Source organism: Myxocyprinus asiaticus, chromosome 50, assembly GCF_019703515.2.
Source record: "Myxocyprinus asiaticus isolate MX2 ecotype Aquarium Trade chromosome 50, UBuf_Myxa_2, whole genome shotgun sequence".
NCBI classification, from domain to species: Eukaryota; Metazoa; Chordata; class Actinopteri; order Cypriniformes; family Catostomidae; genus Myxocyprinus; species Myxocyprinus asiaticus.
In genome coordinates, this window is record NC_059393.1 from 4,038,211 (window position 1) to 4,054,183 (window position 15,973).

Here is a 15,973-nt window from a genome sequence, read left to right on the forward strand (position 1 = left end):
GTTATTAGCACTGCTCTGTCATTAGTGGATTAGAATGAAAGCGCTGACCTTTCTTACATGAATGTTTGTGTGTGCAACAATGCATCTCTGAGAATGTGACTTTGCCTTTTAATGTGTACATGACATGCAACTTCTATGTTTAGTGTTTGTGCCAGAAACAAAGAGAAAAATTGAAGTAATTTAAGCAGATTTTAATACTTCCCTTTTGCCCTTCTTAAAAATCGGATGAACATTTATTTTGTAAACAAAATTCATTTAAGCATTCATGTGTGCTCTAGTAATCTCAAATGTTTGCATTTCCCAGAAACACTTTGTAAGAACGTTTATAACTATATAAAGTCATTAACAGTTATATTATAACATAACATTTTGCAATGCTTAACTGACCATTAGTTGTTGTGCAATTAAATAGTTCAAACATCTTGCATATTTTTAGATGTATTCATATTTGAATGTGCATTTTGAATGTACAACTTATCTATCTTATATTAACTCATTTTAAACTGCAACAGAAGTTTAAGTTTGAAGACTATTGGTTAGAAAACAATGTGAAATTGTATGCATAAAAGGTTAATATAGTATATTAATTTAGCATTTTACTGGACTGTAGTGTTACTGTAGTGTTGCACACACACACACACACACACACACACACACACACACATATATATATATATATATATATATATATATATATATATATATATATATATATATATATATTACTTTACTACTTTACACAGTATATACAGTGTGTGTGTGTGTGTATATATATATATATACACACACACTGTATATACTGTGTAAAGTAGTAAAGTAGGAATGAGTAAAGTAGTAAATTAATGTACTACATCAACATTAGTTTGTATATATATATATATATAGCTTTTTAACTGTATCAAAATCATCTGTAGTCGTAATGGAGGCTCCACGCAGAGGCTTCATGCAGAAGTGCAAATTCTTTGTCGCACTGAGGGCACGGCCTTTCTCTCTCGCCCTCCTGACTGCGGCGGGCTGGGGTGAGGGGTGGGTCACCCTCTGCTATGTTCTTTCTCTCATTGAGTCAGGACTGCTTCCTCACCTAAAAGTACACTCAGCTGACACAGTGCTCGGCTTTGCTGTTTTTCAGAGCAGCTTACAAAATGCAATCAACACCGAAGGCTGTAGAACGCTCCGAGTCAGTTGCCGCATGCTCCGAAACGTTCTGCCTGTTTCACTGAGTCAGAACTAAGACACACTCACACATGTATTTGCTTTCACCCGATTCTTTTTCTCTGATTTGACCTTGAATTCTATTTGCGCTAGTACCTGCGAACTAGCTTTTCGACAGCAGTCGATGCTGGCAACTGCCTTTTTTAAAACAATGAAAGCTTTTCTATAGAGTGTTTAAATGCCAGTGGACCTGTCAATCAGTGACAGGATATGACACATAATCTCTCAACGTAGTGGATGTCATCAATGCGTGACATCCCAACAGGAAATCAATTTTGAATTCTAACTAAAAGACAAAAAACAGGGTCAGAGATGGTTTCTGCTTCTTTGAAACATATTGTGTGGCCACAGTCAGGCTGAATTTTTCCTGCAGACATATTCTGTTAACACAAGAGGAGATATAAAACAACGGAAAACTAACTTCGAGCTAGCTTCTAGCGCAGGGTCTCCATTGACGTGACTACATACATAATTTACTATGCTACTATATGTTGATAAAGTGGTAAAAAAGGACATAAAAGACAACACACATGCACTCCCAAATAATTTTACATTTTAATCTCACTACAAACATGACATTTCGAGTGGAATGGGCATTGTTATTTAAGTGAAGCAGCTGTATTAGCTGTGCACTTCACATTATTCATTCATTTAGCAGGCGCTTTTATCCACTTTGTGGATAAATGTGCCTGCTTGAAAACACCAGGCACATCTAAGATGTTCTGGGAGGTCTTGTGCATATATGGGTCTTTCTTTAACTTGTAGAAAATTAAAGCAGTTTTCACACTCTCAACAATAATTTTGATTTGTTTACTAACAAAGACCAACAGTGTATGCACATGCATCACAGGAGATTTATGTCATTTTTTTCTTTTTTTTTTTTTTTTCTTTCAGAAAGTCAAGAAAATTCCTACCACAGTCAGTGTGATTTCCAGCAATTCTCATATTCTGTGTTGTGTTTAATAGAATTCTCTGGTGGAAATGATGCTGATGGAAATTACATTCTTAAAGGGATAGTTCACTCAAAAAGGAAAATTGTTACATCATTTATTCACCCTCATGCCATCCCACCCTCATGCTCGTATATGACTTTCTTTATTCTGCAGAACATAAATTATAAGAATATTTGAGCTCTGTAGGTCCATACAATGCAAGTTAATGGTGATCAGACCTTTGTAGCTCCAAAATCACATAAAGGAAACATAAAAGTAATCCATGAGACTCCAGTGTTTAAACCCATATCTTCAGAAGTGATACGATAGGTGTGGGTGAGAAACAAAACAATATTTTAGTCTTTTTTTACTCTAAATCTCCACTTTTACTTTCATATTTAAAAGTGAAAGTGGAGATTTAAAGCTTTAAAAAAGATTTAAAAAAAAATACTTTTGATCTGTACATTTTATGTATCCCTAATACACATAATTCAAAAACATTTTATTTATTTATTTTTACACTTTTTGCATAATTTGTCAAAATTACATTGATATTTACCTTACATTTTCTTTGTTTTGTCTCATATTTCATCTTAAGCATGGCACTGAAACTTTTGTTGGCTTGATTTACAAGCATACTAACTTTTTCAAAAACTTTGTTGGGGGCAAATTTGTTTGGTGTGGTGGAAATGACACCACAACTGTGGAACAGTTTTAAAAAAACATGTTTTTTTTGTTTTGTTTTTTTTAAGAGAGAAATCAATTTTACACAATAAATGTTGAAATGGTTTATGTTTATTTCACTCTTTGGTTAGATTATCTTACTTTTAAACATGTAATTATATGTATTTTTTAAATGTATTTTTATAGTTTAATATTGAAAGTTTGGGTCTGGGACAAGGCTAAAACCGTAAAATGTGTATGTAATAGACATCCGAAAAGTACCAAAAATAAACGATGAAGGCCTGGTAAAACAGTTCCCAGTCAGTTTTAATGTGATCTTCATATTAAAAAAAAAAAAAAGAAAATCAATTTAAAATATTTTTGTTCTAATAAAAATCATCCCCTGGGTCATGAAATTGCCCAAAGTTGAAGAAACACCTGTGTATGTATGGGCTTATGGAATGAAAATTGAAGAACATAACAAAACAGACAGTCAGAGCATATTGGGTATTGTGGAAAGTGTGAAGCTCTGCTTTTGTCAGTTTTATGGTGCCATTGAAGAACTCCTTTGCTCAGTTATATCCACTTGAGTTTACAGCTGCTAGCTTAAGGGTTTGAGTCTGTGGATGTTGTGTGTGTGTACGTTTAGGAAGGAGCTGCTTTGTCTTTCAAAAACACTTAGCTTTTCTTTCCCACCCAGCAAATACACGGCTAATTAAATCTAATTAGAGAAGTGCTGTCATAAATCTTTGACAATGCCTTCTGGATCATCCACAAAGCTGTTTTCACTTTCCACCATCTTTTCACTGTTGATTAGCATGATAGTGTTTCTCTGTCCCTGCGCCCGTGAATTTACCATGATACATTAGTAATGATTAACTATATGGACAGTGACAGTTATGCGTTGGTTGGCTCCTCCTGCACAGTATGAAATAAATTATTTTCAAGTGTTTATTTATTTTATTTATTTATTTAATAGAAATAATGTTCCTCAAACATAATGGATCTTTGTTGTTTGTCTGCAGAAACAATGATGGACACCAAATGGGCCACAACTGAACTTGCATGGACTTCACATCCTGAAACTGGGGTGAGCCACTATTTTTATGATTGATTTTGGTTTACCTGAGCTCAAAATGTTTTCCTTCAATTAAAACAAAGTATAACTCTCACAAAAATTAAACAAATTAAAAAAATAAAGAACATTTCAGGTCATATTTCAACATAATTAATATATATAATAATTTAAATTGCAATATTACTTTTTAAAAATTAGCCATTTTCACCCAAAATGTATATTACTGTAATGCACAGAGATTTTTATTTATTTATTTATTTTACTTTTAATTTTAAATAATATGCCATACTTTTTCATCATATTACAATACTTACAACAAGATGTTTTGCATTACTGCAATGAAAATTTCAGGGAAAATGTGCTCACTTATCTTAAATAATCTCACAACACATAAAATGTAACTGATCATAAAATAGCCTTCATTTTCTCTATGCAATATATATATATATATATTATTTCTTTCTTTTGACTTTGGGGCCCACACGTTCTTGACGGGTTCCGTTACATTCACCCATAAATGTCTTAAATCTTAGATCTTAACATGAATCAATATCGTAAGTGGCGATTACAGTTACAGTCTTGTTCAAAAATACTGTGTCTAACATAGGAAGTACTGAGTTTAATCATATAAAGGCAAAACCCAGATCAGAATACATCTTAACTGTGTTACACTCATTCTTTAAAATTAAAACTTGTGCCCACAAGCTTCTGGATCAGACAACAGAATTCTCCTTTACTCTGTGTATATTTGCAGTCTTATCAGTCTTTGGGGCATCGCTCTTCCTGATATCCTGTACATTAGGGTTCTGCATGTGCCCCCTTCCTGCCCTATTGACACACCATTTCAAGCTGTTGCAACTGCCCCCCTATCCAAAACCTTTACTTCCGAGTAACTTAGCACGAAAGGCATATGAGCAGCCCCAGTGACACAAATCATCCTTCCACGTCCATACATTATTCTTGTAAATTTCCCTCCCTACCCCCCATTAAAGCCCTAAAACTCCCACTAGCACAATGGGTCACATCACACCCACTTTACGCCCCAACAGATGTCTCCTTTCAGAACATACATTGCTCAGTTCTTCCCCTTCTGCTCTCTGTCAGGCACACAGGTATACATTTCACCTGCAACACCCCAATGTATTTTAGGGCGGACAGGGGAAATGTGGCACCAGTGCTGCACTTCTGTAAATTTCACAGTGTTCTGGCAGTTTTATTTTCAGTCTGAAACAGAATCACTCCCTATACTGGGGTGAATCTCTCAAAAACATGTCCAGGTCTCATTTCACCTCATATATATATACTGCTGTTCAAAAGTTTGGGGTCACTTGACTGAAATGTTTCACATGATCTTAAAAATCTTTTGATCTGAAGGCGTATTCTTAAATGTTTCAAATGAGTTTTGTTGACAAAAATATAATTGCGCCATCATATTAATTGATTTCATTACCAAAAAAAAAAAAAAAAGAAAAGATTTTTTAAATGGATGACTTTGACTGAATAATAAAGAAAAGCAGCCAATAAGTGCCCAACATCGATGGGAACTCCTTCAATACTTTTTAAGGGTGATACCTCAAGAAGTTGGTTGAGAAAATGCCAAGAGTAAATTTCTGTAAATTCTAGGCAAAGGCTGACTACTTTGAAGATGCTAAAATATAACACAGTTTTGATTTATTTTGGATTTTTATAGTCACAACATAATTCCCATAGTTCCATTTATGATATTCCATATTTATTTATTTATTTTTTATTTATTTTATTTTTTGTGGGATTTTTCCCCTTTTTCTCCCAATTTGGAATGCCCAATTCCCAATGCGCTCTAAGTCCTCGTGGTCACATAGTTTCGCCTCAGTCCGGGTGGCAGAGGACGAATCCCAGTTACCTCCGCGTCTGAGACAGTCAACCCGCGCATCTTATCACATGGCTTGTTGAGCGCGTTGCCACGGAAACATAGCGCGTGTGGAGGCTTCACGCCATCCACCGCGGCAACTACGCTCAATTCACCACGCGCCCCACCGAGAACAAACCACATTATAGCGACCACGAGGAGGTTACTCCATGTGACTCTACCCTCCCTAGCAACCGGGCCAATTTGGTTGCTTAGGAGACCTGGCTGGAGTCAGTTATTCCATAGTTTTGATGACTTTACTATCATTCTAAAATGTGAAATCAATAAATCAATAAATAAGTAAAGAATAAGTAAGTGACCCTAAACTTTTGACCGGTAGTGTGTATATATATATATATATACCAATCAGCCACATCATTAAAACCACCTGCCTAATATTGTGTAGGTTCCGCTCGTGCTGCCAAAACAGTTTCAACCCGCATCTCAGAATAGCATTCTGAGATTATATTCTTCTCACCACAGTTGTACAGAGTGGTTATCTGAGTTACTGTAGACTTTGTCAGTTTGAACCAGTCTGGCCATTCTCTGTTGACCTCTCTCATCAACAAGGCGTTTCCATCCACAGAACTGCTGCTCACTTTGTTTTTTTTGTTTTTTTTTTGGCACCATTCTGAGTAAATTCTAGAGACTGTTGTGTGTGAAATTCCCAGGAGATCAGCAGTTACAGAAATACTCAAACCAGCCCATCTGGCACCAACAATCATCCATGCAATTATCTAATCAGCCAATCATGTAGCAGCAGTGCATAAAATCATGCAGATGTGGGTCAGGAGCTTCAGTTAATGTTCACATCAACCATCAGAATGGGGAAAAAATGTGATCTTAGTGATTTGGAGCGTGGCATGATTGTTGATGCGGGTTGGTGCTGTTTCGGCAGCACGAGGGGCACCTACACAATATTTGGCAGGTGGTTTTAATGTTGTGGCTGATCGGTGTATATATATGTATAGAGAGAGAGAGAGAGAGAGAGAGAGAGAGAGAGAGAGAGAGAGAGAGAGAGAGAGGGTGAAATGAGACCTGGACATGTTTTTGAGAGATTCAACCCAGTATAGGGAATGATTCTGTTCAATGCTCATTTGTTACTTTGTCTTACACCGAATTGAAAGGTATGTTGGACCCCAAAAAAATAAAAAATAAATTGGAACTGTGCCCAGATAATAATAAAATCAGCGGGGCAAAAAAGTTGGATTAAATCCCAGTCTGACTCAGCGTTTCTTTTGTTCTTTCTTATTTAATCTGGAAAAAAAAAATAAGCAACTCCATTAGTCATTAGGCAGGAACCTGCAAACAACATAAGCAATAAACACAGAAACACAGACTCTACATTAAGACCACAAAGGAAAAATATAAGTGTAATTTCAGGATAGAACTAAGTAATTGACATTGAAAATACTGTTCATATAAATATATTAAACAACAGTAACCATCATCCCATCATCTTCTGGAAAGAGAAAAGTATAATTTCAGATACTTGTGATTTGTAATACCAAGAGGAGTCTCTTCCCCCATCTGCACTCTCTCAGCAATTTATTCCACTGAACTAAACGACCATTTACACCTCATTCTTTCTCATGTCCCATTGACCTGCTGCTGAATATTGATCCCTGCACCCCTGGCTCAGCAAAGCCGTGATGAAGCAAAGATTTCTGGATGCCTCGGTCTGCCTCAGGTCTCCGGGGCCCATCCGGATGAATGGCCTGTCCACACCACATCCATATCGCTGTGTTAATTAAAGACTTTACCTCTGCACAAACACTGCGCCGCTCTGATCAACAGATCTCTGGATGCTCATTTCCTTTTCGACTCTAGCTCGTTCTTTACATTTTCAGTTCAGTTGGCATTCACACTAAACCCATGAAATTAAAATGACATTTTTGAGTCATGAAATCAGTCCAAACTTAATTCAAAATGCTGATTTAACTATTTGCTTGCTTGTTATCACTAAAAAGTAATTGCTGAATTCCTAATGTTGCATTTTTCTGAAACTAAAATGTTTTATGAAAAAAAAAAAAAAAAAAATATATATATATATATATATATATATATATATATATATATAGGTACATGTTCGTGTTTATTATTGTGAATAGTTATTATAAAACATTTTCTCTTTAATCTGCTTGACAAAAAGGCAACAATTCAGGCAGACTATTGGATAGCTTATTGCTCTGCATGAATACAGTGTAATCATGATGGTGTAATTGAATGGTAATTGATTGTGAAGTGATGCCGAGAGTGCTCCACACTCGAGGTATGAGGTAAACATCCACTCGTTGTTTTTGTTGATGGAGTTCTGACACTCCACAGTAATTGTGATGAATTTGCAGAGGTGAGTGCGGATGAAAGACCAGCATGTACGGCGTGTACAATGTGTAATTGAAAAGGCACAATCCAAAAAGCACAAAATGTAATTTTCCCTCGCTTTTATCCACCCCATTCACTCTTTTTATCGCCTTGCTCTTTCCTCCATATTGTTTCTTTAGTTTCTTTTTTCTTGCAGCGCGTGAAGCTAAGAGCGATTTATTGCCTGTCGTACCTTTGTAGCGCAACACCTCAGAACTTGACTTCCAAAGCCCTAGATAACATCAGATTGAGAATGCTTTCATTTGTAAGACTGACAATAAAACCTATGGTTCTGTACTGTAGATAAAACCTTTTTATTGCTATTGTTCTGTTGAAGAAACCTTGAATGCAGCATATTAAATGCTAGCTCACCTGTAGACTTAAAGTCACAAGGTGACCTTGTTTTTTTGTTGATTTTGTATGATTAATAGTGCATCTTTTTCCTACTGTTTGTCTCTTTCACCTTTCGCTCAGTGGGAGGAAGTTAGTGGATACGATGATGCCATGAATCCTATCCGAACGTATCAAGTCTGCAACGTTCGTGAGCTTAACCAGAACAACTGGCTTCGTAGTGACTTCATCCCTCGCAAGGACGTTCTCCGTGTGTATGTGGAGATGAAATTTACTGTACGGGATTGCAACAGCATTCCCAACATTCCAGGATCTTGTAAAGAGACTTTCAACCTTTTCTACTACGAATCGGACTCAGATTCAGCAACAGCCACGAGTCCATTTTGGATGGAGAACCCTTATGTCAAAGTTGACACCATTGCTCCAGATGAGAGCTTCTCAATGTTGGAGTCCGGTCGTGTCAACACCAAGATTCGCAGCTTTGGTCCACTTTCCAAGGCTGGCTTCTACCTGGCCTTCCAAGACTTGGGCGCCTGCATGTCTTTGATCTCCGTGCGAGTTTTCTACAAGAAGTGTTCTACAACCATTGCCAATTTTGCGGTTTTCCCTGAGACGGCAACAGGCGCGGAGGCCACGTCACTAGTCATTGCCCCTGGCACTTGTGTGGCTAATGCTCTGGAAGTATCAGTTCCTCTCAAGCTCTACTGCAATGGAGATGGAGAATGGATGGTTCCTGTAGGTTCCTGCACTTGTATGGCTGGGTTTGAGCCTGCACTTAAGGAAACACAATGTCAAGGTGAGTGCTGATTGGGGCTGGGTGATATATCAACTACTGTTTTTATGATATATTCACAATTATTTTGTGACAGATGTAACATTTTGCAAAGCTGCATGTTGTAAGCACTAAATCTTTGGACCCAAAACATCGTCTTACGTTAGTTTTGTGATCCTTCTCTGTCTCACGACTTGAATGAGAGTATCAAGACAAATGTTTTAATCTGAATCGAATTTCAGTTGCTAAAACATCACTAGATTTGGTAAGTTCAACTCATTTCCATAAATCAGTCAAAACTGATCCATTTTAATGAATCGATTCAAAACTAATTGAAAGATTTGTTTGCATCTTCTTTCAAAAATGTACACTGAATTCCCTTTGTGAATCAAAATGGTTTATGTAGACAACTATTGCTGTTTATTAATATACATATTGTTTTATTGGTGCATATACTATGTAGTATACTAAGTATTCAGTGTATACCATATACTATACATAAAAAATCAATGGAAAAACATGCTTTGATTACTTTTAACTACATTTTTTTTTTACAGTATAATATATTATTTGTGTTATTTCATTAACATTTTTGATCATCATCTTTTTTGGCAACAATGGAAAACAAATATCCCTTTTAAGTAATTTCAGAGCGAATACATCAATATTGAGATACATATTGAATATCACCAAAAAGCTGAAAAAATAAGATATATATTTTAAGCTGTTTCACCCATCCCAAGTGCTGATATATGTGTTGTTTTTTTGTTTTTGTTTTTGTTTTTTTCTCACTTTGCAGTTTATTCTTATCTTGCAGTATCATATTAAGCCACATGGACAAATCATCCTATTTTTTACTGAGGGTGTTTGGCCTAACAGCGAATTTGGTTATTTGACCTCAATTTAAGCAGAGCAAAGCAATGAATAAGTAAAAGACTCCGTATGTCTGTTGGTGTGGAACATTTTTTGCTGAGAGAAAGGAGGGGTCTTGACGAAACACATATCAGGTTTAGACAGAGGTGAATTAAGCCGGCGTGTAACATAGCCATGGTGAAAATGAGCAGAGCAGACAGCGGGAGGTCAAGGGTCAAATGGAGAGCTGGGAGTGAGAGGAGACCAGGAATCGATTTGCGGATCAAGGGCAAGGGCTGCAGTGAATCATTAATGAAGAGCATGAGATGGAGAGAGAAAAGTAACCCTGACAGTCAAGGCACAAGAGGTTAAAGGTCACAGACAGACAGTAGGCTCCAACACATTATAAGAACCACAAAGTTGGAGATACCGAGCAGTGACCCTATGGAGTAAAGAACTGAACAGTGAGGAATATGTGTACAGAGAAAAGAGGATTATTAGCGGGGCTTGATAAGGCAATAATACGGTGGCCGTAAAGTGCAAAGCGAAATAACAAATCTAAAAACACAATGGCAAATCCAAAGACAAAATAACAATTTAGAAACATAACAACAAATAATCAAAACAAAAACACAACAGCAATTTAGAAAACACAACAGCAATGGAAAGGGTAGGTACCATAGCTTCTCACCTGATTGGCTGTGTGGAGAATATCTAGTCCTTTCCTCAGGACTGGTTCTTTGCCCATTATTCCAAAATTTATTCCAAATGCTCAATTACAGAAAATTTCGAGTGGTTTTACACTCAGTAAAACAGTAATGGGACACTTTATAACACAGAGAACAAAAACATCGAGCAGGAAAAGATTTTAGGTACATGTTCATCAGCCATAAGGGACCGTCTAAAAATTCCTCAAACTGCGCTGAAACACCGGCGTCCAAGTGTTCATTCAATTGACTTGAATATGCGAACATAACAAAAACTGTTATTAAAAAAGCATTTTTTTACATTCTAAAGGTAGTAGACTGTCAGCGTGATGGTTCACTTTCTACATTTGTAGCCAGCATGTCCAATTACGAGTTCAGTGTTGAATTATTTTAGAAAACAAATTGCTGAAATTTGACCAAGATATGATTTTCATATTGTAAAGGTTGTAGAAGGATGCTATTAGATATTCTGACTTACTCTAGGTGAGATTTTACCAGGATGTGGAATTATACATATACAGTATTATTTAAAATAAAAAAAATTAAAAAAAAAACAACAATGTGAGTTAGTCATTCACACAACTGGCAGCCTGCTACAACTTTTGTAATGTAAAAATTACATCTGGAAAATTATTATTATATGTATTTTTCTTTTTCTAAAATAATAGAATACTGCATCATTATAATTGCATATACTTGGAAAATCTATCTATTGGCAGCAACTGGAACCTTTATAATTTTTTATTTTTATAAATATATATATATACAATTTTAATATATATATATATATATATATATATATATATATATATATATATATATATATATATATATATATAATTACTATTATTATTATTATTATTATTATTATTATTATTTAAACAACAGTGTTTTTTAAGTTAGAACATGCAAGTTGAATGAACGCACTAACATTTTAGCACAGTCTGTGGATTTTAAGACGGTCCCTTATGCATTAGATGAACCATGAGACCACAGATGAACATCGTACCTAAAACGTACCTCTCTGTTTTTAATCTCTGTGTTATAAAGTTTCCTGTTACTGTTTTCCCGAGAGAGATAAAACACTCCAAATAATTTCGTTTTTCAGTCAGTGACCTTTGGGCATGGTTTTTGATATAATCAGTGAGTGAAGAAATCCTGAAGAAAGGATTAGGTCTCATTCACACAGCCAATCAGGTGAGAAGCTATAGTACCTACCCTTTCCGTTTCGACTGAATTTCCGTTGTGTTTTCTGATTTGCTGTTTCGTTTTCTAACTTGTTGTTTTGTTTCTGGATTCGCTGTTGTGTTTTCTGATTTTCTCTTTTGTTATCGGATTTGCCGTTGTGTTTCTGAATTGTTATTTTGTCTTTGGATTTGCCATTGTGTTTTTAGATTTGTTGTTTTGTTTTGCACTTCACGGCCACTGTACAATTACTATTGCTCACACTTAGGGTTAGGGATTTGAACAAACCCCTAATCATACATATTAAACTTCACTGTGGAACTCCTCCGGCACTGTTTGTGTTGCAGACGGGAAGTATCTCAAACAGTGCACTTGCTAGAAAGAGGTGTCATTACTTTTCTAACACTTACAGCAGATGACAAAATGGGTGAAAATATTTTGTAGATCTACATCAAAGGAGGAACCCAACTTATTGAGTTTTATAATGGCAGAGACAGATAGATAAATAAAGAAATGTTTATGATCCATGTCAGTAGATTTAGGAACTCACACAAAGAGAAGCTAAAATTTCTGTGAACCATGTGGCTATGGTTATAGGCCGAATTCAAAATGGCCAAATATTGGCCGATTAATCGTTCTGCCCTATATACTGTAAGGGTCTATTACATCATCCAAGCCATATAAAGGGACCAGAATATCATAGAGACTTGTCCAAATATTGGTGGGTTTATCAGCCTGGCCAATATATTGGTCTATCACAACACCTGATCCATATCTAGGGACCAGTATATTGTAGAGACTTAGGGGTGGGCTCTTTTAACTTTGGCCAGTAAGCACCAAAAAAAAAAAAAAAACACAATAGCAACCAACTGGCAACACCATAGCAACAAAACCAAAACGAAAACATATATATATATACACCTTTGGTGAAAAATTGGGCAGTCCTAGCAAATCTGTTCTGTGATGTACAGTTAAAAAATAATTTGTTTGCTTGTGGCGGCTCAAGGTGAGAGCACTGCTGGCTAAGCCCTGATAAAACGTTCTCTAATCAAGTTGACCGAAAACTAAAGGAGGGATAAATCTCTGTCACCCCCTCCCCTCTCTCGTGCACCTTCATCTGAAGGCCACTGGTCTCATTAATAACCTGCTCGAGCACTGTTAGGACATTCACATGAATATTAATTGTCGAGATATTTTCTTTTACGTAGCTCTCCATATTTTTCTCTCTGTTTTTTGCCCTCACTTCCAATTTCAGCACAAATTCGAATCACTCCTTTAAGCCCTATGTTCTCCTCTCATTGAGAGAGAGACAGAGAGAGAGAAAGAGAGAGAGAGAGAGAGAGAGAGAGAGAGAGTTTGGACAATAGAGTGTGAGCAATAGACTGTGTTAGAAAGAGTGCAAAAGTGAGAGAAATCATGAAAAAAAGCTTGCAGGATTTGCATTTCTTTGCCTGCTTTCACCTCTCCGCTCTCTTGCTCTGTTAGGAGTGCTGCTAGAGGAAAGATGATGATGATGAAAGAAAAGGACTGACTTCTTACCTTCTTGGAAGTGATTAATCAGCACTTTCAACCCTTCAAAAAAAAAAGCCTGACTTTTTTTAAAAGGGGAATTTCGAGCAGTCTTTCATGGGGACTTGAAGCTAGATGGACTCGGTTTGTCTATCTAAGGTTTGCTTGATTTATGTACATCTGAAATCTGAGGGAAAACTCTAAGGACTCATTCATCTCCAAGGCGATGTGTTATGTGCGATAAGCTCGCATTCACAAGGCCTACACTCTTTCATCTTTATCGCTACGTGAATCATTTCCTAAGTTCCTTCTTCACTACCTATACCTTTGGACACTTTTGATTAATGGTTGAACAAACAACCCCCCATTTAGCTAAGTTAACACAGTTTCCCTGCACTAATGGCACGTTATGTCAATATTGCATGTTCTGAGAAAGGGAACTTGGAAGGTTACCTCAGCTTAGAAACCAGATGTTCATACATGTTAATCAAAAACATTGCAGTGGTTCTTTATTTGCTGTTTCCAACCCTCTAAGTTTACCGATAAAGTTGGAAACCTGCTGTTATATTCCTTCCTTGCTGGAAATTAACATAAAACTGGCTCCTCGATCACTGAACGAGACATTTAAAGTGACTTACAGAGCAGAAAGATCATAGTGTCGTTTTGCACCTTGTAGAGCACATCCACATTTATCAAAAGTGCGCTAAAATGTGTACGCAAGCTCTGTAAATGGTCTCAGTGCTCTACAAGGCCAAAGACCAGCGAATGATGCTGTAATTTTTGTATTCATAAGATAACGGCTCACACTTTCTCTCGTTCCCCTCAATATGCTTTGTTTAACTTTGAGAGATATTTCTTCTGGTGCAACATCGACATGCCCTGTGTTTGAGTATTGATTGAAGGAGTTCATTATAAAGAGTGCTGGTGTTTGGAGCTAACAGCCGTGTGTTTGTAATTAAAGTTGACAGTTAGCATATGCACATGGGGTTTATGTAAGGCCAGGGTACTTTGTTGGATCTTGTCTAGTCATAAGGGGGTTATTTCCCCCAGGGAAAGCAACAGCAAATTAACGTTGCCAAAAAATACATAAGAAAGAACCTGTATGCCTTCGTACTTTATGATGCCAAGATTGTAAAAGTCAATATGGAAAAAATAGACCACATACTGCAGGCAAGAGAAAAAAAGAAAAAAAAAAAACAAACAAACAAACAAAGTCGGTTAAAGGTGCACTCAGTAACTTTGTGTTTGTGTCATCTTGGACTTACAGTGACACCTAGTGGTGTGGAAGTAGCATCATTCAAAATCAGTAGTTTTTAGTTACAGATGGCATTGTAGAAATTCACTATTCATAATCAGCCATGATTAATTTAATCCAAGAGTGAAAGTGTCCAATAGCAAGACGGTTACTGAGATTAAGCGAGTATTATTCAGCTGGTCATGTGATTCTAAAATGGCAGCCCCATATGGGCGCCCCCGCCCCATGTAGAATAAAACAGCTTTTATAAGGTTACTGATATGACTACAATCCTCATCTCATGTGAGTGCGAACAGACGTTCAAAGCTCCCATTTTAACAATAAAATGTCTGTGTTCGCACCAAGAGAAACTTGATTTTAATGCACCATAATTATTCACATTTCACATTATTCGCAATTTCTTATGTCTCTGGGAAAAGTTTGCACTCCTGAACAAAAGCGGAACACCAAAATGCTGTTGCAGAAATTCATGCTAGGCATAAAGGAAATGAAACTATTACTGTTTTCACCACTAACTGTGAAAGTAGTGTTTTCAGTGCATTTTTAAAAACAACAAGCTTTTTTTTAGCTTGCAGCCCAGGCACCTTCAAGTCAAAGCAAGGTGAAGGTTTGTGCACCCCATGTCCGCCTAACAGTAGGACGAGTTCCGGAGCTGCCAGCATCTGCTCCTGCAGGAATGGGTACTATCGGGCGGACAACGATTCTCCCGACTCAGGATGCACAAGTGAGTGATTACCTCGACTCAACCCTGAATGACTTCATCCAGATACAAGCAGTGCTATTTCTTTTGTAATTTAATCTGAAAACAAAACACTTTTTTTTTTTTTTTATCCAAATACCATTGGATAAATTCAGAAATTATCTGTTGTATGTCAAACCATATTCTTAGTCACTGGCCCATCAGTCAGGAGAATGATTGTTTTTTAAAATAATTTTCTTCCTGCTTTATAGTAGCTTCTCTCTAGCTGTATTTGCTCAAAACACTGAGAGCAGTCTGAGCAAATGCATCCAAAAAATGCTTTCCCCAAGAGCACCGGTGCTATTTCACTGCTCAAGCTGGTCTAGTTTGATGGTTTTAGATGGACTTAGTGCATGTGTCAGCTGATCAGGCAAGGAGACAAACTGGCCAACTAGCTAGACCTGCTGAAAGGCTGTGAAATCAGCAAAACCAGCTAAAACCAGCAAACCATCTTAGTCTGGTTTAA

The 15,973-nt window shown here is 36.7% G+C and overlaps 1 protein-coding gene across 6 annotated transcripts in view; it reads left to right on the forward strand.

Moving 5' to 3' along the window:
- The window catches only part of LOC127438675 (ephrin type-B receptor 3-like), a 73,817-nt gene that overhangs the window by 31,965 nt on the left and 25,879 nt on the right, over nt 1-15,973 (forward strand). For all 6 annotated transcript variants that reach the window (XM_051694416.1, XM_051694420.1, XM_051694418.1 and 3 more), the window contains exons 2-4: nt 3,833-3,897; nt 8,612-9,284; nt 15,337-15,492. In XM_051694416.1, coding sequence (XP_051550376.1) covers nt 3,833-3,897; nt 8,612-9,284; nt 15,337-15,492 — 894 coding nt within the window. The remainder of the gene's footprint in view (nt 1-3,832; nt 3,898-8,611; nt 9,285-15,336; nt 15,493-15,973) is intronic.